The sequence below is a fragment of the Spermophilus citellus genome (genome assembly GCF_964194105.1).
Source record: "Spermophilus citellus genome assembly, chromosome: 15".
NCBI lineage: Eukaryota > Metazoa > Chordata > Mammalia > Rodentia > Sciuridae > Spermophilus > Spermophilus citellus.
Genome location: NC_138195.1, coordinates 25,233,250 through 25,254,082, shown reverse-complemented (window position 1 = coordinate 25,254,082; position 20,833 = coordinate 25,233,250). Strand labels below are relative to the sequence as shown.

General features: G+C 46.6%; 3 protein-coding genes across 3 annotated transcripts; all 3 read left to right on the top strand.

The window, feature by feature from the left end:
- Positions 1–1,957: 1,957 nt before the first annotated feature.
- On the top strand, positions 1,958–4,255 carry LOC308634621 (RNA exonuclease 5-like; the record flags this gene model as incomplete). Its single annotated transcript, XM_081268619.1, has 1 exon — positions 1,958–4,255. One exon carries the CDS (start codon positions 1,958–1,960, stop codon positions 4,253–4,255), a length of 2,298 nt encoding a protein of 765 aa, XP_081124745.1.
- Positions 4,256–9,565: 5,310 nt separating this feature from the next.
- LOC308634522 (RNA exonuclease 5-like) lies at positions 9,566–11,863 on the top strand (the record flags this gene model as incomplete). The annotated part of the gene is made up of 1 exon (XM_081268378.1): positions 9,566–11,863. The coding sequence occupies one exon, from the start codon at positions 9,566–9,568 to the stop codon at positions 11,861–11,863; it is 2,298 nt and encodes a 765-aa protein (XP_081124504.1).
- A 5,301-nt stretch (positions 11,864–17,164) lies between these two features.
- Positions 17,165–19,462, top strand: LOC308634508 (RNA exonuclease 5-like; the record flags this gene model as incomplete). Its single annotated transcript, XM_081268366.1, has 1 exon — positions 17,165–19,462. The coding sequence occupies one exon, from the start codon at positions 17,165–17,167 to the stop codon at positions 19,460–19,462; it is 2,298 nt and encodes a 765-aa protein (XP_081124492.1).
- Between the last annotated feature and the right edge of the window lie 1,371 nt (positions 19,463–20,833).

Genomic DNA, 20,833 nt, shown 5'->3' with positions numbered 1-20,833 from the left:
AGCCCAAGGACTCCGTTGCAATAAAGCAGTGCTGGCAGATAAGTATTTGCAAAACACAGCCGCTTTCAGGTGAGTCATCTGCTCAGTGGCTTACTCCATCAAGGAGCTTCCTGCATCTCTGGACCTAGCTGTACTGTAAGCATGAGCCAAAAAGAGATCTATGCTATTTTCTTGTAAAGCCTGATTCAAATGCTCTTCTCCATTTTGGTTTTACTGCTTTTCATCCTTATGTTTTTATGTTATGAGTGTAGTTGATAGGTATTTAAACAGGATGCATATAAGGTTAACAAAACACAAGGTCTCCTTTTTTTAAAAAAATTACATTTTTTTTAAATTTAATAATTAAAATAAAATAAAATTGATAGAATACAGAGAATAGTGGTTACCAGAGCCCTGGAAGGGCATAGGGGAGGGAACATGGCAAGAGGATGGTTAATAGTTATGGGGAGATAAGAGAAATGGATAAGAGAAATGACTTACTTTTAGGATTCCACAGCCTGGTAGGATCGCTGTGATTGACAACAGTATGAAATATTTCAAAATACCTGATTGGGGGTGTATCTCAGTGGTAGAATAATTGCTGAGTATGTACCATGCCCTGGGTGCAATCCTCAGTACTGGAAGGGGGAAACCTGATAGGGTTTTGAACGTTCCCAAAACAAAGGAGTGATACATGTGTGAGTGACATATATGCCAATTACCCTGATCTGATCATTACGTTGGAACACAAGTATTAAGATGCCACACTGAAAACAACCCAATAAGATCAATGAACCCATTCACACTACGGGGCAAATGGCAAAGTACCCCTTAATGTGTTCTGATGAAAGAGAAACAAAAGGAGACTTTGGTAGGAAAGACCTGTTTTCTTGTACAGTAATCCTTTGTTTCTTTCTTTCTTTTTTTTTCTTTTTCTTTTTTTTTTCTGGTACAGGGAATTCAACACAGGGGCACTCAACCACTAAGTCACATCCCCAGCCATATTTTGTGTCATATTTATATTATTTTGAGACAGGGTCTCACAGAGTTGCTTAGTGCCTCTCCAAGTTGCTGAGGCAGGCTTTCAACTCACGATCTTCCTGTCTCAGCCTCCAGAGCGGCTGGGCTGTCATCCTCTTTTTTATTTTAGTAGTCATTTTACCTACAGAGGCCTCAAGCCCATATTAGCAAACTTAGGTCAATTTTATCTGCTCCCTGTATTTCACAGTAATGTTGGGGAACTCATGATTGTAGGGGTACAGAAACACTGAAGACCTTTAGTTATTTTTGCTTTTCAATTTTTTTTTCTTTTTCAAGTCTTTGCTACGTATACAGCAGAATTCTGAGGAAATACAAAATACAGGGCACGGTCCTGTTCCCTGGAACTTAAGGAATCTGGGTAAAGAAACCATGAAACTACTGGAAGGTAATCCACAGTCAAGGTCCCCCAAAGGCAATAGGCTGGAATACAAAGGGAAGATTTTATTGAAGTTGCAACAGGGGTTCGCTGGATGCTTTGACTGCATCCCTTGTCGCTTTGAATCTTCCATGTTTGTTTCTCTTTTTCCCAACCTTCTCCTCCCTGATCTTCTTTGCCCTAACCTTGTCCTCCTGATTTTCTTTCCCCTACCCTTCTCCTCCCTGATCTTCTGTTTTTCTTTTCCCTAAACTGCTCCTCCCTGTTCTTTTCCCCCTCCCTGGTCTCCTCCTCTGGGTTCTCTTTTCCCTAATCTTTTCCTTCCTGATCTCTCCTCCCTGATCTCACTTTCTCTGAATCACCTGTATAAAAACCCTCTACTCCTGCTGATGTGAGAACCATCGTTTCTCCTTCGCTGGCCAAGCAATAAGCCATCCTTTTTCCTTCTCAAGAACGTTTTCTCTCGCTGGATTGGCATCAAGGCAAGGACAGCTTTCTATGCCAGGGACAGCTTTCTACACCAAGGACAGCGTCCCACAACAAGGACTCAAGTACGGGATCATGGAGCCCGAGAAGGAGAAGACCCGGAGGCTGAACAGCCAGAGGAGACGGGTCTCCGACTGGCTGATGGGGACGCCCGAGGCAAGTATACCCCGTTTGGATCTCGTGGACAAGCATCCCGAGCCCAGGAGAGCCCGGTTGTCTGGCATCGTAACGGCTGAAAACTGTGAAGTAACCCACGAACAGCTATGTGAGCTGCTCAGGTACGCAGTTCTGGCTGCACCCGTTATTGAGAGACCCAGGTGGTGCCAGCTTCTGTACGGAAAGCAACTGAGCAGAACAGTGGTTGTCATCCTTCAAGGGATGAGTCAACTCCACTTCTACAAGTTCTATTTGGAGTTTGGATTTCTCCGAAAAGCCTTCAGACACAAATTCCGCTTGCCTCCTCCATCACCTACTTTTCTAGCTGATGTTATCGGGCTACCAAACCAAACGGCTGGATATCTGCCTAAGACCATGGGAGGATCTGTACCATCTGCCGGTACAAAACCCAAGGTCGACCTGCAGAATGACCCGGTCATTCAAAAGTATGGCTCTCAGAAGGTGGGCTTGCTGCGATGCCTTCTGACAGAGGAGGAAATGAGAACATTTGACTTCCCGTTACAAGGTTCTCCCGACTGTGAGAACTTTGTAACTACCAGATGTGATGCGTCTGTCACAGAGAACAGCCCTCTCTTTGGGCTGGACGGAGAAATGTGCATCACGTCCAAGGGGAGAGAACTAACCCGCATCTCACTGGTTGCCGAAGGAGGCTCGTGTCTCATGGATGAGTTGGTGAAACCCGATGAGGAGATTGTGGACTACGCCACCTGCTATTCGGGGATCACGGAGGAGATGCTTAAGCCGGTGACGACGAAACTGAAAGACGTTCAGAGGCGGTTAGAAGCACTGCTTCCTCCTGATGCGGTGTTGGTAGGTCATTCCCTAGACGTGGATCTCCGAGCATTGAACGTGATCCATCCATATGTTATCGACACCTCGTTGCTTTATGCCAGAGAGCGGGGCAGAAGATTCAAGCTCAAGTTCTTAGCCAAAGCTGTATTGGGGAAGGACATTCAACGTTCGGAAAGGGACGGTCATGATCCCACAGAGGACGCTGCCGCGACCCTTGAGTTGGCTCAGTATTTCCTCAAGTATGGCCCAAAGAAGGTCGCAGAACTCAATCTGGAGGCGCTGTGGAGAGCCCAAGACCCAAGAAACGTCAGAGAAAAGTTCCAGTACACCTACAGAGGTGCTTTAAGATCTTTCGATCCGGGGCATCACAAGCTCCTTTTTGTATCCCGAGAGACAGACGATATTGAACTCCCGTCTCCTGAAGATTGTGAGACTATTAAGTGCCTTTCCAACAGAGAGGTCTTTGAGCAGGCCAGAAGGCAAGTGCGCCTGTACCCCTTCAGCGTTATTCGGTTCTCTTTGGAGCCTTTTTCACCTCTCCTCACTGAGGAAGTGAACCGAAGGATGCGGATCAAGTGGACAGAGATGTCCACTATCTATGCTGGGCCATTGAGCAAAGATTGGGACCTAAGTGCTCTGAAGAGGCTGTTTAGGAGCTTTGGCCCAGTTCGTACAATGACTGCTGTTCTGGAAACGCATCAGCCTCATCTCTCTATAGAGTATGAAGTCCTGGAAGCTGCCCAGCTGGCCATCGAGTGCTTGAATGGCCTTCTTGTGGAAGGTGTATACATAAAGGTACAGAGACCGGTGACAGAACTCACTCTCGATTGTGACACGCTCGTTAAGGAGCTGGAACGAGATTCTGAGAACCGAGGAACCATTTATCTGTCTGGAGTAGGTAAAGATTTCGTAGGACATATTCAGGAACTGCCGAGCCTCTTTGGTGGCCTGGAAGCTGTGATCGTGCCTCCAGATGCTCAAAGCGGAAGACAGGAAAAATACTGTTTCCTGAAATTCAAAACTTTTGGCAATGCCCAGAGGGCCCTCCATGTCCTCACAGGCAAGGACTGGAAGCTGAAAGGCAGGCAGGCCCTAACCCCCAGGCACCTGCACGCGTGGCTTAGGAGCCCACCACCTGAATCAAGAAGGCCCGCAGGTCTGAGAGTGAGACCTCCTCCCTCGGAGCGGGAGACCGTGCAGAATTTAAAGGTGGAAAACGCAAAGAGTGCAGCCCGGCATTGGGGCCGCAGGATTGGAAGGCTCTACCGAAGCCTGAGCCCGGGTACCCTTTGCGTCATCCTCCTGCCAGGAACCACTAGCCCTCATGGATCCCTCTCTGGCCTGGGACTCATGGGAATAAAAGATGAAGAAGAGGAAAGCACCGGCCCAAGCATGGGTTTGTGAGTCGGCTCGCCACTTGCCTTTTCTCATCCTTCCTGGGCGATGGTGGAGAAGACGGGTCAGGCTGCAGCTTCTCCAAAGACTGCTGGGCCTCTTGGTTCAGTGGATGGCTTTGTGTGGGAAGTTGGTGTGCCGGCTAAGGGGTCTAATCCATTTACATGGCAAGCGCAAGTTTTCAATAAATGCCTAAAATTCAAGCCTATGTGCCAATTGAAAATATATATATATATATATATATATATATATATTTTTTTATATGATTAAAAATAAAGTAAAATGGAAACAAAATAAATACAACTTATAATAATTAAACCAAAATAAATGTAAACATGTTTGATATCTTCGGACGTTTAAAATTCTATTCATGCTATGTGACATTTTAAAAGTGTGGGATCTGAGTGGAGCGAATGAGCCCAGTATTTATGTGGTTGAGTCTCAGAAACTGGTAATCCTTGCAGCGTGGCTGACCATCTAGCTGAAGGGCAGGTTGCAGATTTCAAAGAAGCTTTCCCACTATTTGACAGGAACGGGGATGGAAGTATACTATACTAACAAAGGAATTGGGAAGTGTCATGAGATGGTCTCTTGGGTGGAATCCCACAGAAGTCGAGTTACAGGACACGATTAAGGGAGTAGCTGCTGGTGGTAACGGCAAAATTGACTTCCCTGAATTTCTGACAATGATGGCAATGAAAAGGAAACACAGACGTAGGGCACGATGTAACATGTGGGGCATGTTGCATCAGAAAGGAGGAAAAACCGAACTTGCTGCCCACTTCTGGGTGGGTCCTGGGGCCACCTGTGGCTAAGAAAGCGCCTGGGGATCATCCAGAAGGCGCTGCCTGGGTTGTGAGGAAAAACCAGATGACCTCTAGGATAGGCTCAGAACCCTTCCGCCCTCTGTACAGCTGGGGGGGGGGGTCCTCCCGTTATGGCCTGCGAGATGGGCGTACACCTGAACTCTCCCCACCCTGCTGACCTTTATCCTGATTGGCTCCCGTGCCTTGTATTAGCTGTGTGTTTTCTCAATAAACTGAGATCCTGCTTTGACTGGTCTCCCTGGCTTGTCTGATTGTCCTCCCGTGGGGGAGGGCTGGGTGGGGGAGGGGGGCGGTCAGTCGGCCCTTCCTTTCTTGGTTCCTCATGGTCGGGGCGTGCTCTCCCAATCTCTCCCGCAGGTCAGGAGGGAAGAGGGTGGGGTGGGGTGGGGCTAAAGACCCCGACATCTGGCGCCCAACGTGGGGCATTAAGAAGTCTGTTCACCCAAAGTGAGAGTATCGCCAAGCCAAGCCAAGCGAGTTTCGAGGTAGGGGTCTCCCCGAAAAGATGGGGCAATCTCACACTAAGTATGAGACCAGTATTGGGAAGCCATTGGTGAGGAGCGACTTTGGTCACAACGAGTCAGTCCTCTCACTGCCCAGGAGGAGAAAGGCTTAAAGCATCACGCGGTCAATGGCCTCCTAGACCCTTTTGATGCCTGGCCTGGTCCTCTGGGTCCCGCACCAAGTGCTCCTGTCCTGGAACACTCGGTAGACAAGTCGGGAAGGGGAGCGGCCTATGCCATATTGTCACCCCTCTCCCCCCCAAGGAAATTCTCCACCCTCTTGTGAGAACCTGGAAAAGCTGGATAAGCTGCCTTCTTGCAACACCAGTGATGACTCACCCCCATTGTGTATGGCCCTGTCTTGTTAAGACCAGCCATGAGATGACTCATCCCCATTGTGTATAGATTTCTTGGAAAATGCTAACCCTGGGGGCAATAGACCGGCCTTATGGTATTCCTGGGAGGCCCAAGATTTATTTATAGAAGCTCAATTCACAATAGCTAAACTATGGAACCAACCTAGGTTGGATAAAGAAAATGTGGTATGTAACATTTGATGGAATATCACTCAGTTTTAAAGAAGGAGGGAATTATGGTATCTCTGGGTAAATGGACGGAGTTGGAGAACATCATGCTAAGCGAAATAAGCCAATCCCATAAAACCATAGGCCGAATGCGTTCTCTGATATGTGGATGCTAATTCACAATCAGGGCCAAGGTGCTAGGGAAGAATAAAGTTACTTTAGATTAGGTAGAAGCGAGTGAAGGGAGGGGAGGGATATGGACATAGGAAGAATAGTAGAATGAAACAGACATTATTACCTTACGTACACATACGACTGCATGACCAATGTGATCTGACAACGTGTACCAGAAGAAAAAGGAGAAATTATACCCTATTTATTTACGATATATCAAAATGCATAAATGCATTCTACTGTCATGTATAACTAATTAAAACAGATTTTAACGATTTTTTTAAAAAAGAAAATTCTACTCATTCAAGAAAGAAATCCATCGTCACTGCCCTTTTATTTGACAAAATTTATTGCCAAATACATGTGGTCAGTTACGCTTAAGTTGCATAACATGATGTGTTGCTATATGTGAATGCTGTGAAATAATAGCTCAAATCATCTAACACGTCTACCACTTCAGAATAGTTAACATTTTCTTTTCTTTGTTGGATTTTTGTGGTGGAAATACACCTAAGGCCTACCAATCAAGGAAAGTCCAGGACCAGATCGATTCTCAGCCGAGTTCTATAAGACCTTCAAAGGAGAATTAACACCAATACTGCTCTAAATGTTTCATGGAATATGAAAAGGAGAGAACCCTGTGAAGCTGATATCACCCTGATACCAAAACCATACAAACACACATCAAGGAAAGGGAACTTCATACCAATATCCACGATGAACATCGATACAAAAACTCTCAATACAATTCCGGCAAATAGCATACAAAAACATATTAAAAAGATAGTGTGCCTCAATGAAGTGGGGTTCACATACAGAAATCAATAAACATAATTCATCACATCAATATACTTAAAAACAAGAATAATATGATCATCTCAATAGAGGCAGAAACAGCATTTGACAAATACAGCACCCCTTCATGTTCAAAACACTAGAAAAACTAGGAATAGAAGGAACAGACCTCAACCTCATAAAAGCTATATCTGCAAACCCCAAGGTCAGCATCATCCTAAACAGAGAAAAATGGAAAGCATTCCCTCTAAAAACTGGAACAAGGATGTCCTCTTTCAAATGAGTAGACTTTTCTAAGGCACTTTAACACGTCTCCAAACACCAGAGGAAAAATCACCTAGAACACTGCGCCTACCTCAACTAATTTTTTCAGAGCTTCCTGCCACCCGCTTTCTGCCTAGCTTGCCTCCATACCTAGCAAGGTCGCTGGCTCTGGGCGGTATCCACATTCATCATTCCTCCTATGCCCCTTGCTGACATGACACTGCCCAGATCCTGCCTGTGTCTGTCCTGAAGGTCCAGTTGGAGGCTCAGAACCAGCCCAAGGACTCCGTTGCAATAAAGCAGTGCTGGCAGATAAGTATTTGCAAAACACAGCCGCTTTCAGGTGAGTCATCTGCTCAGTGGCTTACTCCATCAAGGAGCTTCCTGCATCTCTGGACCTAGCTGTACTGTAAGCATGAGCCAAAAAGAGATCTATGCTATTTTCTTGTAAAGCCTGATTCAAATGCTCTTCTCCATTTTGGTTTTACTGCTTTTCATCCTTATGTTTTTATGTTATGAGTGTAGTTGATAGGTATTTAAACAGGATGCATATAAGGTTAACAAAACACAAGGTCTCCTTTTTTAAAAAAAATTACATTTTTTTTAAATTTAATAATTAAAATAAAATAAAATTGATAGAATACAGAGAATAGTGGTTACCAGAGCCCTGGAAGGGCATAGGGGAGGGAACATGGCAAGAGGATGGTTAATAGTTATGGGGAGATAAGAGAAATGGATAAGAGAAATGACTTACTTTTAGGATTCCACAGCCTGGTAGGATCGCTGTGATTGACAACAGTATGAAATATTTCAAAATACCTGATTGGGGGTGTATCTCAGTGGTAGAATAATTGCTGAGTATGTACCATGCCCTGGGTGCAATCCTCAGTACTGGAAGGGGGAAACCTGATAGGGTTTTGAACGTTCCCAAAACAAAGGAGTGATACATGTGTGAGTGACATATATGCCAATTACCCTGATCTGATCATTACGTTGGAACACAAGTATTAAGATGCCACACTGAAAACAACCCAATAAGATCAATGAACCCATTCACACTACGGGGCAAATGGCAAAGTACCCCTTAATGTGTTCTGATGAAAGAGAAACAAAAGGAGACTTTGGTAGGAAAGACCTGTTTTCTTGTACAGTAATCCTTTGTTTCTTTCTTTCTTTTTTTTTCTTTTTCTTTTTTTTTTTCTGGTACAGGGAATTCAACACAGGGGCACTCAACCACTAAGTCACATCCCCAGCCATATTTTGTGTCATATTTATATTATTTTGAGACAGGGTCTCACAGAGTTGCTTAGTGCCTCTCCAAGTTGCTGAGGCAGGCTTTCAACTCACGATCTTCCTGTCTCAGCCTCCAGAGCGGCTGGGCTGTCATCCTCTTTTTTATTTTAGTAGTCATTTTACCTACAGAGGCCTCAAGCCCATATTAGCAAACTTAGGTCAATTTTATCTGCTCCCTGTATTTCACAGTAATGTTGGGGAACTCATGATTGTAGGGGTACAGAAACACTGAAGACCTTTAGTTATTTTTGCTTTTCAATTTTTTTTTCTTTTTCAAGTCTTTGCTACGTATACAGCAGAATTCTGAGGAAATACAAAATACAGGGCACGGTCCTGTTCCCTGGAACTTAAGGAATCTGGGTAAAGAAACCATGAAACTACTGGAAGGTAATCCACAGTCAAGGTCCCCCAAAGGCAATAGGCTGGAATACAAAGGGAAGATTTTATTGAAGTTGCAACAGGGGTTCGCTGGATGCTTTGACTGCATCCCTTGTCGCTTTGAATCTTCCATGTTTGTTTCTCTTTTTCCCAACCTTCTCCTCCCTGATCTTCTTTGCCCTAACCTTGTCCTCCTGATTTTCTTTCCCCTACCCTTCTCCTCCCTGATCTTCTGTTTTTCTTTTCCCTAAACTGCTCCTCCCTGTTCTTTTCCCCCTCCCTGGTCTCCTCCTCTGGGTTCTCTTTTCCCTAATCTTTTCCTTCCTGATCTCTCCTCCCTGATCTCACTTTCTCTGAATCACCTGTATAAAAACCCTCTACTCCTGCTGATGTGAGAACCATCGTTTCTCCTTCGCTGGCCAAGCAATAAGCCATCCTTTTTCCTTCTCAAGAACGTTTTCTCTCGCTGGATTGGCATCAAGGCAAGGACAGCTTTCTATGCCAGGGACAGCTTTCTACACCAAGGACAGCGTCCCACAACAAGGACTCAAGTACGGGATCATGGAGCCCGAGAAGGAGAAGACCCGGAGGCTGAACAGCCAGAGGAGACGGGTCTCCGACTGGCTGATGGGGACGCCCGAGGCAAGTATACCCCGTTTGGATCTCGTGGACAGGCATCCCGAGCCCAGGAGAGCCCGGTTGTCTGGCATCGTAACGGCTGAAAACTGTGAAGTAACCCACGAACAGCTATGTGAGCTGCTCAGGTACGCAGTTCTGGCTGCACCCGTTATTGAGAGACCCAGGTGGTGCCAGCTTCTGTACGGAAAGCAACTGAGCAGAACAGTGGTTGTCATCCTTCAAGGGATGAGTCAACTCCACTTCTACAAGTTCTATTTGGAGTTTGGATTTCTCCGAAAAGCCTTCAGACACAAATTCCGCTTGCCTCCTCCATCACCTACTTTTCTAGCTGATGTTATCGGGCTACCAAACCAAACGGCTGGATATCTGCCTAAGACCATGGGAGGATCTGTACCATCTGCCGGTACAAAACCCAAGGTCGACCTGCAGAATGACCCGGTCATTCAAAAGTATGGCTCTCAGAAGGTGGGCTTGCTGCGATGCCTTCTGACAGAGGAGGAAATGAGAACATTTGACTTCCCGTTACAAGGTTCTCCCGACTGTGAGAACTTTGTAACTACCAGATGTGATGCGTCTGTCACAGAGAACAGCCCTCTCTTTGGGCTGGACGGAGAAATGTGCATCACGTCCAAGGGGAGAGAACTAACCCGCATCTCACTGGTTGCCGAAGGAGGCTCGTGTCTCATGGATGAGTTGGTGAAACCCGATGAGGAGATTGTGGACTACGCCACCTGCTATTCGGGGATCACGGAGGAGATGCTTAAGCCGGTGACGACGAAACTGAAAGACGTTCAGAGGCGGTTAGAAGCACTGCTTCCTCCTGATGCGGTGTTGGTAGGTCATTCCCTAGACGTGGATCTCCGAGCATTGAACGTGATCCATCCATATGTTATCGACACCTCGTTGCTTTATGCCAGAGAGCGGGGCAGAAGATTCAAGCTCAAGTTCTTAGCCAAAGCTGTATTGGGGAAGGACATTCAACGTTCGGAAAGGGACGGTCATGATCCCACAGAGGACGCTGCCGCGACCCTTGAGTTGGCTCAGTATTTCCTCAAGTATGGCCCAAAGAAGGTCGCAGAACTCAATCTGGAGGCGCTGTGGAGAGCCCAAGACCCAAGAAACGTCAGAGAAAAGTTCCAGTACACCTACAGAGGTGCTTTAAGATCTTTCGATCCGGGGCATCACAAGCTCCTTTTTGTATCCCGAGAGACAGACGATATTGAACTCCCGTCTCCTGAAGATTGTGAGACTATTAAGTGCCTTTCCAACAGAGAGGTCTTTGAGCAGGCCAGAAGGCAAGTGCGCCTGTACCCCTTCAGCGTTATTCGGTTCTCTTTGGAGCCTTTTTCACCTCTCCTCACTGAGGAAGTGAACCGAAGGATGCGGATCAAGTGGACAGAGATGTCCACTATCTATGCTGGGCCATTGAGCAAAGATTGGGACCTAAGTGCTCTGAAGAGGCTGTTTAGGAGCTTTGGCCCAGTTCGTACAATGACTGCTGTTCTGGAAACGCATCAGCCTCATCTCTCTATAGAGTATGAAGTCCTGGAAGCTGCCCAGCTGGCCATCGAGTGCTTGAATGGCCTTCTTGTGGAAGGTGTATACATAAAGGTACAGAGACCGGTGACAGAACTCACTCTCGATTGTGACACGCTCGTTAAGGAGCTGGAACGAGATTCTGAGAACCGAGGAACCATTTATCTGTCTGGAGTAGGTAAAGATTTCGTAGGACATATTCAGGAACTGCCGAGCCTCTTTGGTGGCCTGGAAGCTGTGATCGTGCCTCCAGATGCTCAAAGCGGAAGACAGGAAAAATACTGTTTCCTGAAATTCAAAACTTTTGGCAATGCCCAGAGGGCCCTCCATGTCCTCACAGGCAAGGACTGGAAGCTGAAAGGCAGGCAGGCCCTAACCCCCAGGCACCTGCACGCGTGGCTTAGGAGCCCACCACCTGAATCAAGAAGGCCCGCAGGTCTGAGAGTGAGACCTCCTCCCTCGGAGCGGGAGACCGTGCAGAATTTAAAGGTGGAAAACGCAAAGAGTGCAGCCCGGCGTTGGGGCCGCAGGATTGGAAGGCTCTACCGAAGCCTGAGCCCGGGTACCCTTTGCGTCATCCTCCTGCCAGGAACCACTAGCCCTCATGGATCCCTCTCTGGCCTGGGACTCATGGGAATAAAAGATGAAGAAGAGGAAAGCACCGGCCCAAGCATGGGTTTGTGAGTCGGCTCGCCACTTGCCTTTTCTCATCCTTCCTGGGCGATGGTGGAGAAGACGGCTCAGGCTGCAGCTTCTCCAAAGACTGCTGGGCCTCTTGGTTCAGTGGACGGCTTTGTGTGGGAAGTTGGTGTGCCGGCTAAGGGGTCTAATCCATTTACATGGCAAGCGCAAGTTTTCAATAAATGCCTAAAATTCAAGCCTATGTGCCAATTGAAAAAATATATATATATATATATATATATATATATATATTTTTTTTTTTTATATGATTAAAAATAAAGTAAAATGGAAACAAAATAAATACAACTTATAATAATTAAACCAAAATAAATGTAAACATGTTTGATATCTTCGGACGTTTAAAATTCTATTCATGCTATGTGACATTTTAAAAGTGTGGGATCTGAGTGGAGCGAATGAGCCCAGTATTTATGTGGTTGAGTCTCAGAAACTGGTAATCCTTGCAGCGTGGCTGACCATCTAGCTGAAGGGCAGGTTGCAGATTTCAAAGAAGCTTTCCCACTATTTGACAGGAACGGGGATGGAAGTATACTATACTAACAAAGGAATTGGGAAGTGTCATGAGATGGTCTCTTGGGTGGAATCCCACAGAAGTCGAGTTACAGGACACGATTAAGGGAGTAGCTGCTGGTGGTAACGGCAAAATTGACTTCCCTGAATTTCTGACAATGATGGCAATGAAAAGGAAACACAGACGTAGGGCACGATGTAACATGTGGGGCATGTTGCATCAGAAAGGAGGAAAAACCAAACTTGCTGCCCACTTCTGGGTGGGTCCTGGGGCCACCTGTGGCTAAGAAAGCGCCTGGGGATCATCCAGAAGGCGCTGCCTGGGTTGTGAGGAAAAACCAGATGACCTCTAGGATAGGCTCAGAACCCTTCCGCCCTCTGTACAGCTGGGGGGGGGGGGTCCTCCCGTTATGGCCTGCGAGATGGGCGTACACCTGAACTCTCCCCACCCTGCTGACCTTTATCCTGATTGGCTCCCGTGCCTTGTATTAGCTGTGTGTTTTCTCAATAAACTGAGATCCTGCTTTGACTGGTCTCCCTGGCTTGTCTGATTGTCCTCCCGTGGGGGAGGGCTGGGTGGGGGAGGGGGGCGGTCAGTCGGCCCTTCCTTTCTTGGTTCCTCATGGTCGGGGCGTGCTCTCCCAATCTCTCCCGCAGGTCAGGAGGGAAGCGGGTGGGGTGGGGTGGGGCTAAAGACCCCGACATCTGGCGCCCAACGTGGGGCATTAAGAAGTCTGTTCACCCAAAGTGAGAGTATTGCCAAGCCAAGCCAAGCGAGTTTCGAGGTAGGGGTCTCCCCGAAAAGATGGGGCAATCTCACACTAAGTATGAGACCAGTATTGGGAAGCCATTGGTGAGGAGCGACTTTGGTCACAACGAGTCAGTCCTCTCACTGCCCAGGAGGAGAAAGGCTTAAAGCATCACGCGGTCAATGGCCTCCTAGACCCTTTTGATGCCTGGCCTGGTCCTCTGGGTCCCGCACCAAGTGCTCCTGTCCTGGAACACTCGGTAGACAAGTCGGGAAGGGGAGCGGCCTATGCCATATTGTCACCCCTCTCCCCCCCAAGGAAATTCTCCACCCTCTTGTGAGAACCTGGAAAAGCTGGATAAGCTGCCTTCTTGCAACACCAGTGATGACTCACCCCCATTGTGTATGGCCCTGTCTTGTTAAGACCAGCCATGAGATGACTCATCCCCATTGTGTATAGATTTCTTGGAAAATGCTAACCCTGGGGGCAATAGACCGGCCTTATGGTATTCCCGGGAGGCCCAAGATTTATTTATAGAAGCTCAATTCACAATAGCTAAACTATGGAACCAACCTAGGTTGGATAAAGAAAATGTGGTATGTAACATTTGATGGAATATCACTCAGTTTTAAAGAAGGAGGGAATTATGGTATCTCTGGGTAAATGGACGGAGTTGGAGAACATCATGCTAAGCGAAATAAGCCAATCCCATAAAACCATAGGCCGAATGCGTTCTCTGATATGTGGATGCTAATTCACAATCAGGGCCAAGGTGCTAGGGAAGAATAAAGTTACTTTAGATTAGGTAGAAGCGAGTGAAGGGAGGGGAGGGATATGGACATAGGAAGAATAGTAGAATGAAACAGACATTATTACCTTACGTACACATACGACTGCATGACCAATGTGATCTGACAACGTGTACCAGAAGAAAAAGGAGAAATTATACCCTATTTATTTACGATATATCAAAATGCATAAATGCATTCTGCTGTCATGTATAACTAATTAAGACAGATTTTAACGATTTTTTTAAAAAAGAAAATTCTACTCATTCAAGAAAGAAATCCATCGTCACTGCCCTTTTATTTGACAAAATTTATTGCCAAATACATGTGGTCAGTTACGCTTAAGTTGCATAACATGATGTGTTGCTATATGTGAATGCTGTGAAATAATAGCTCAAATCATCTAACACGTCTATCACTTCAGAATAGTTAACATTTTCTTTTCTTTGTTGGATTTTTGTGGTGGGAATACACCTAAGGCCTACCAATCAAGGAAAGTCCAGGACCAGATCGATTCTCAGCCGAGTTCTATAAGACCTTCAAAGGAGAATTAACACCAATACTGCTCTAAATGTTTCATGGAATATGAAAAGGAGAGAACCCTGTGAAGCTGATATCACCCTGATACCAAAACCATACAAACACACATCAAGGAAAGGGAACTTCATACCAATATCCACGATGAACATCGATACAAAAACTCTCAATACAATTCCGGCAAATAGCATACAAAAGCATATTAAAAAGATAGTGTGCCTCAATGAAGTGGGGTTCACATACAGAAATCAATAAACATAATTCATCACATCAATATACTTAAAAACAAGAATAATATGATCATCTCAATAGAGGCAGAAACAGCATTTGACAAATACAGCACCCCTTCATGTTCAAAACACTGGAAAAACTAGGAATAGAAGGAACAGACCTCAACCTCATAAAAGCTATATCTGCAAACCCCAAGGTCAGCATCATCCTAAACAGAGAAAAATGGAAAGCATTCCCCCTAAAAACTGGAACAAGGATGTCCTCTTTCAAATGAGTAGACTTTTCTAAGGCACTTTAACATGTCTCCAAACACCAGAGGAAAAATCACTTAGAACACTGCGCCTACCTCAACTAATTTTTTCAGAGCTTCCTGCCACCCGCTTTCTGCCTAGCTTGCCTCCATACCTAGCAAGGTCGCTGGCTCTGGGCGGTATCCACATTCATCATTCCTCCTATGCCCCTTGCTCACATGACACTGCCCAGATCCTGCCTGTGTCTGTCCTGAAGGTCCAGTTAGAGGCTCAGAACCAGCCCAAGGACTCCGTTGCAATAAAGCAGTGCTGGCAGATAAGTATTTGCAAAACACAGCCGCTTTCAGGTGAGTCATCTGCTCAGTGGCTTACTCCATCAAGGAGCTTCCTGCATCTCTGGACCTAGCTGTACTGTAAGCATGAGCCAAAAAGAGATCTATGCTATTTTCTTGTAAAGCCTGATTCAAATGCTCTTCTCCGTTTTGGTTTTACTGCTTTTCATCCTTATGTTTTTATGTTATGAGTGTAGTTGATAGGTATTTAAACAGGATGCATATAAGGTTAACAAAAAACAAGGTCTCCTTTTTTAAAAAAAAATTACATTTTTTTAAATTTAATAATTAAAATAAAATAAAATTGATAGAATACAGAGAATAGTGGTTACCAGAGCCCTGGAAGGGCATAGGGGAGGGAACATGGCAAGAGGATGGTTAATAGGTATGGGGAGTGCCCTTGGATAAGAGAAATGACTTACTTTTAGGATTCCACAGCCTGGTAGGATCGCTGTGATTGACAATAATATGAAATATTTCAAAATACCTGATTGGGGGGTGTATCTCAGTGGTAGAATAATTGCTGAGTATGTACCATGCCCTGGGTGCAATCCTCAGTACTGGAAGGGGGAAACCTGATAGGGTTTTGAACGTTCCCAAAACAAAGGAGTGATACATGTGTGAGTGACATATATGCCAATTACCCTGATCTGATCATTACGTTGGAACACAAGTATTAAGATGCCACACTGAAAACAACCCAATAAGATCAATGAACCCATTCACACTACGGGGCAAATGGCAAAGTACCCCTTAATGTGTTCTGATGAAAGAGAAACTAGACTTTGGGAGGAAAGTCCTTGGTTCTTATACGGTAATCCTTTTTTTTTTTTTTTTTTTTTTTGGTACAGGGAATCGAACACAGGGGCACTCAACCAACCACTAAGTCACATCCCCAGCCATATTCTGTATTTTATATATATATATTTTATTTTGAGACAGGGTCTCACAGAGTTGCTTAGTGCCTCTCTAAGTTGCTGAGGCAGGCTTTGAAATCACGATCCTCCTGTCTCAGCCTCCAGAGCTGCTGGGCTGTCATCCTCTTTTTTATTTTAGTAGTCATTTTACCTACAGAGGCCTCAAGCCCATATTAGCAAACTTAGGTCAATTTTATCTGCTCCCTGTATTTCACAGTAACGTTGGGGAACTCATGATTGTAGGGGTACAGAAACACTGAAGACCTTTAGTTATTTTTGCTTTTCAATTTTTTTTTTCTTTTTCAAGTCTTTGCTACGTATACAGCAGAATTCTGAGGAAATACAAAATACAGGGCACGGTCCTGTTCCCTGGAACTTAAGGAATCTGGGTAAAGAAACCATGAAACTACTGGAAGGTAATCCACAGTCAAGGTCCCCCAAAGGCAATAGGCTGGAATACAAAGGGAAGATTTTATTGAAGTTGCAACAGGGGTTCGCTGGATGCTTTGACTGCATCCCTTGTCGCTTTGAAACTTCCATGTTTGTTTCTCTTTTTCCCAACCTTCTCCTCCCTGATCTTCTTTGCCCTAACCTTGTCCTCCTGATTTTCTTTCCCCTACCCTTCTCCTCCCTGATCTTCTGTTTTTCTTTTCCCTAAACTTCTCCTCCCTGTTCTTTTCCCCCTCCCTGGTCTCCTCCTCTGGGTTCTCTTTTCCCTAATCTTTTCCTTCCTGATCTCTCCTCCCTGATCTCACTTTCTCTGAATCACCTGTATAAAAACCCTCTACTCCTGCTGATGTGAGAACCATCGTTTCTCCTTCGCTGGCCAAGCAATAAGCCATCCTTTTTCCTTCTCAAGAACGTTTTCTCTCGCTGGATTGGCATCAAGGCAAGGACAGCTTTCTATGCCAGGGACAGCTTTCTACACCAAGGACAGCGTCCCACAACAAGGACTCAAGTACGGGATCATGGAGCCCGAGAAGGAGAAGACCGGGAGGCTGAACAGCCAGAGGAGACGGGTCTCTGACTGGCTGATGGGGACGCCCGAGGCAAGTATACCCCGTTTGGATCTCGTGGACAGGCATCCCGAGCCCAGGAGAGCCCGGTTGTCTGGCATCGTAACGGCTGAAAACTGTGAAGTAACCCACGAACAGCTATGTGAGCTGCTCAGGTACGCAGTTCTGGCTGCACCCGTTATTGAGAGACCCAGGTGGTGCCAGCTTCTGTACGGAAAGCAACTGAGCAGAACAGTGGTTGTCATCCTTCAAGGGATGAGTCAACTCCACTTCTACAAGTTCTATTTGGAGTTTGGATTTCTCCGAAAAGCCTTCAGACACAAATTCCGCTTGCCTCCTCCATCACCTACTTTTCTAGCTGATGTTATCGGGCTACCAAACCAAACGGCTGGATATCTGCCTAAGACCATGGGAGGATCTGTACCATCTGCCGGTACAAAACCCAAGGTCGACCTGCAGAATGACCCGGTCATTCAAAAGTATGGCTCTCAGAAGGTGGGCTTGCTGCGATGCCTTCTGACAGAGGAGGAAATGAGAACATTTGACTTCCCGTTACAAGGTTCTCCCGACTGTGAGAACTTTGTAACTACCAGATGTGATGCGTCTGTCACAGAGAACAGCCCTCTCTTTGGGCTGGACGGAGAAATGTGCATCACGTCCAAGGGGAGAGAACTAACCCGCATCTCACTGGTTGCCGAAGGAGGCTCGTGTCTCATGGATGAGTTGGTGAAACCCGATGAGGAGATTGTGGACTACGCCACCTGCTATTCGGGGATCACGGAGGAGATGCTTAAGCCGGTGACGACGAAACTGAAAGACGTTCAGAGGCGGTTAGAAGCACTGCTTCCTCCTGATGCGGTGTTGGTAGGTCATTCCCTAGACGTGGATCTCCGAGCATTGAACGTGATCCATCCATATGTTATCGACACCTCGTTGCTTTATGCCAGAGAGCGGGGCAGAAGATTCAAGCTCAAGTTCTTAGCCAAAGCTGTATTGGGGAAGGACATTCAACGTTCGGAAAGGGACGGTCATGATCCCACAGAGGACGCTGCCGCGACCCTTGAGTTGGCTCAGTATTTCCTCAAGTATGGCCCAAAGAAGGTCGCAGAACTCAATCTGGAGGCGCTGTGGAGAGCCCAAGACCCAAGAAACGTCAGAGAAAAGTTCCAGTACACCTACAGAGGTGCTTTAAGATCTTTCGATCCGGGGCATCACAAGCTCCTTTTTGTATCCCGAGAGACAGACGATATTGAACTCCCGTCTCCTGAAGATTGTGAGACTATTAAGTGCCTTTCCAACAGAGAGGTCTTTGAGCAGGCCAGAAGGCAAGTGCGCCTGTACCCCTTCAGCGTTATTCGGTTCTCTTTGGAGCCTTTTTCACCTCTCCTCACTGAGGAAGTGAACCGAAGGATGCGGATCAAGTGGACAGAGATGTCCACTATCTATGCTGGGCCATTGAGCAAAGATTGGGACCTAAGTGCTCTGAAGAGGCTGTTTAGGAGCTTTGGCCCAGTTCGTACAATGACTGCTGTTCTGGAAACGCATCAGCCTCATCTCTCTATAGAGTATGAAGTCCTGGAAGCTGCCCAGCTGGCCATCGAGTGCTTGAATGGCCTTCTTGTGGAAGGTGTATACATAAAGGTACAGAGACCGGTGACAGAACTCACTCTCGATTGTGACACGCTCGTTAAGGAGCTGGAACGAGATTCTGAGAACCGAGGAACCATTTATCTGTCTGGAGTAGGTAAAGATTTCGTAGGACATATTCAGGAACTGCCGAGCCTCTTTGGTGGCCTGGAAGCTGTGATCGTGCCTCCAGATGCTCAAAGCGGAAGACAGGAAAAATACTGTTTCCTGAAATTCAAAACTTTTGGCAATGCCCAGAGGGCCCTCCATGTCCTCACAGGCAAGGACTGGAAGCTGAAAGGCAGGCAGGCCCTAACCCCCAGGCACCTGCACGCGTGGCTTAGGAGCCCACCACCTGAATCAAGAAGGCCCGCAGGTCTGAGAGTGAGACCTCCTCCCTCGGAGCGGGAGACCGTGCAGAATTTAAAGGTGGAAAACGCAAAGAGTGCAGCCCGGCGTTGGGGCCGCAGGATTGGAAGGCTCTACCGAAGCCTGAGCCCGGGTACCCTTTGCGTCATCCTCCTGCCAGGAACCACTAGCCCTCATGGATCCCTCTCTGGCCTGGGACTCATGGGAATAAAAGATGAAGAAGAGGAAAGCACCGGCCCAAGCATGGGTTTGTGAGTCAGCTCGCCACTTGCCTTTTCTCATCCTTCCTGGGCGATGGTGGAGAAGACGGGTCAGGCTGCAGCTTCTCCAAAGACTGCTGGGCCTCTTGGTTCAGTGGACGACTTTGTGTGGGAAGTTGGTGTGCCGGCTAAGGGGTCTAATCCATTTACATGGCAAGCGCAAGTTTTCAATAAATGCCTAAAATTCAAGCCTATGTGCCAATTGAAAATATATATATATATATATATATATATTTTTTTATATGATTAAAAATAAAGTAAAATGGAAACAAAATAAATACAACTTATAATAATTAAACCAAAATAAATGTAAACATGTTTGATATCTTCGGACGTTTAAAATTCTATTCATGCTATGTGACATTTTAAAAGTGTGGGATCTGAGTGGAGCGAATGAGCCCAGTATTTATGTGGTTGAGTCTCAGAAACTGGTAATCCTTGCAGCGTGGCTGACCATCTAGCTGAAGGGCAGGTTGCAGATTTCAAAGAAGCTTTCCCACTATTTGACAGGAACGGGGATGGAAGTATACTATACTAACAAAGGAATTGGGAAGTGTCATGAGATGGTCTCTTGGGTGGAATCCCACAGAAGTCGAGTTACAGGACGCGATTAAGGGAGTAGCTGCTGGTGGTAACGGCAAAATTGACTTCCCTGAATTTCTGACAATGATGGCAATGAAAAGGAAACACAGACGTAGGGCACGATGTAACATGTGGGGCATGTTGCATCAGAAAGGAGGAAAAACCGAACTTGCTGCCCACTTCTGGGTGGGTCCTGGGGCCACCTGTGGCTAAGAAAGCGCCTGGGGATCATCCAGAAGGCGCTGCCTGGGTTGTGAGGAAAAACCAGATGACCTCTAGGATAGGCTCAGAACCCTTCCGCCCTCTGTACAGCTGGGGGTGGGGGGTCCTCCCGTTATGGCCTGCGAGATGGGCGTACACCTGAACTCTCCCCACCCTGCTGACCTTTATCCTGATTGGCTCCCGTGCCTTGTATTAGCTGTGTGTTTTCTCAATAAACTGAGATCCTGCTTTGACTGGTCTCCCTGGCTTGTCTGATTGTCCTCCCGTGGGGGAGGGCTGGGTGGGGGAGGGGGGCGGTCAGTCGGCCCTTCCTTTCTTGGTTCCTCATGGTCGGGGCGTGCTCTCCCAATCTCTCCCGCAGGTCAGGAGGGAAGCGGGTGGGGTGGGGTGGGGCTAAAGACCCCGACATCTGGCGCCCAACGTGGGGCATTAAGAAGTCTGTTCACCCAAAGTGAGAGTATCGCCAAGCCAAGCCAAGCGAGTTTCGAGGTAGGGGTCTCCCCGAAAAGATGGGGCAATCTCACACTAAGTATGAGACCAGTATTGGGAAGCCATTGGTGAG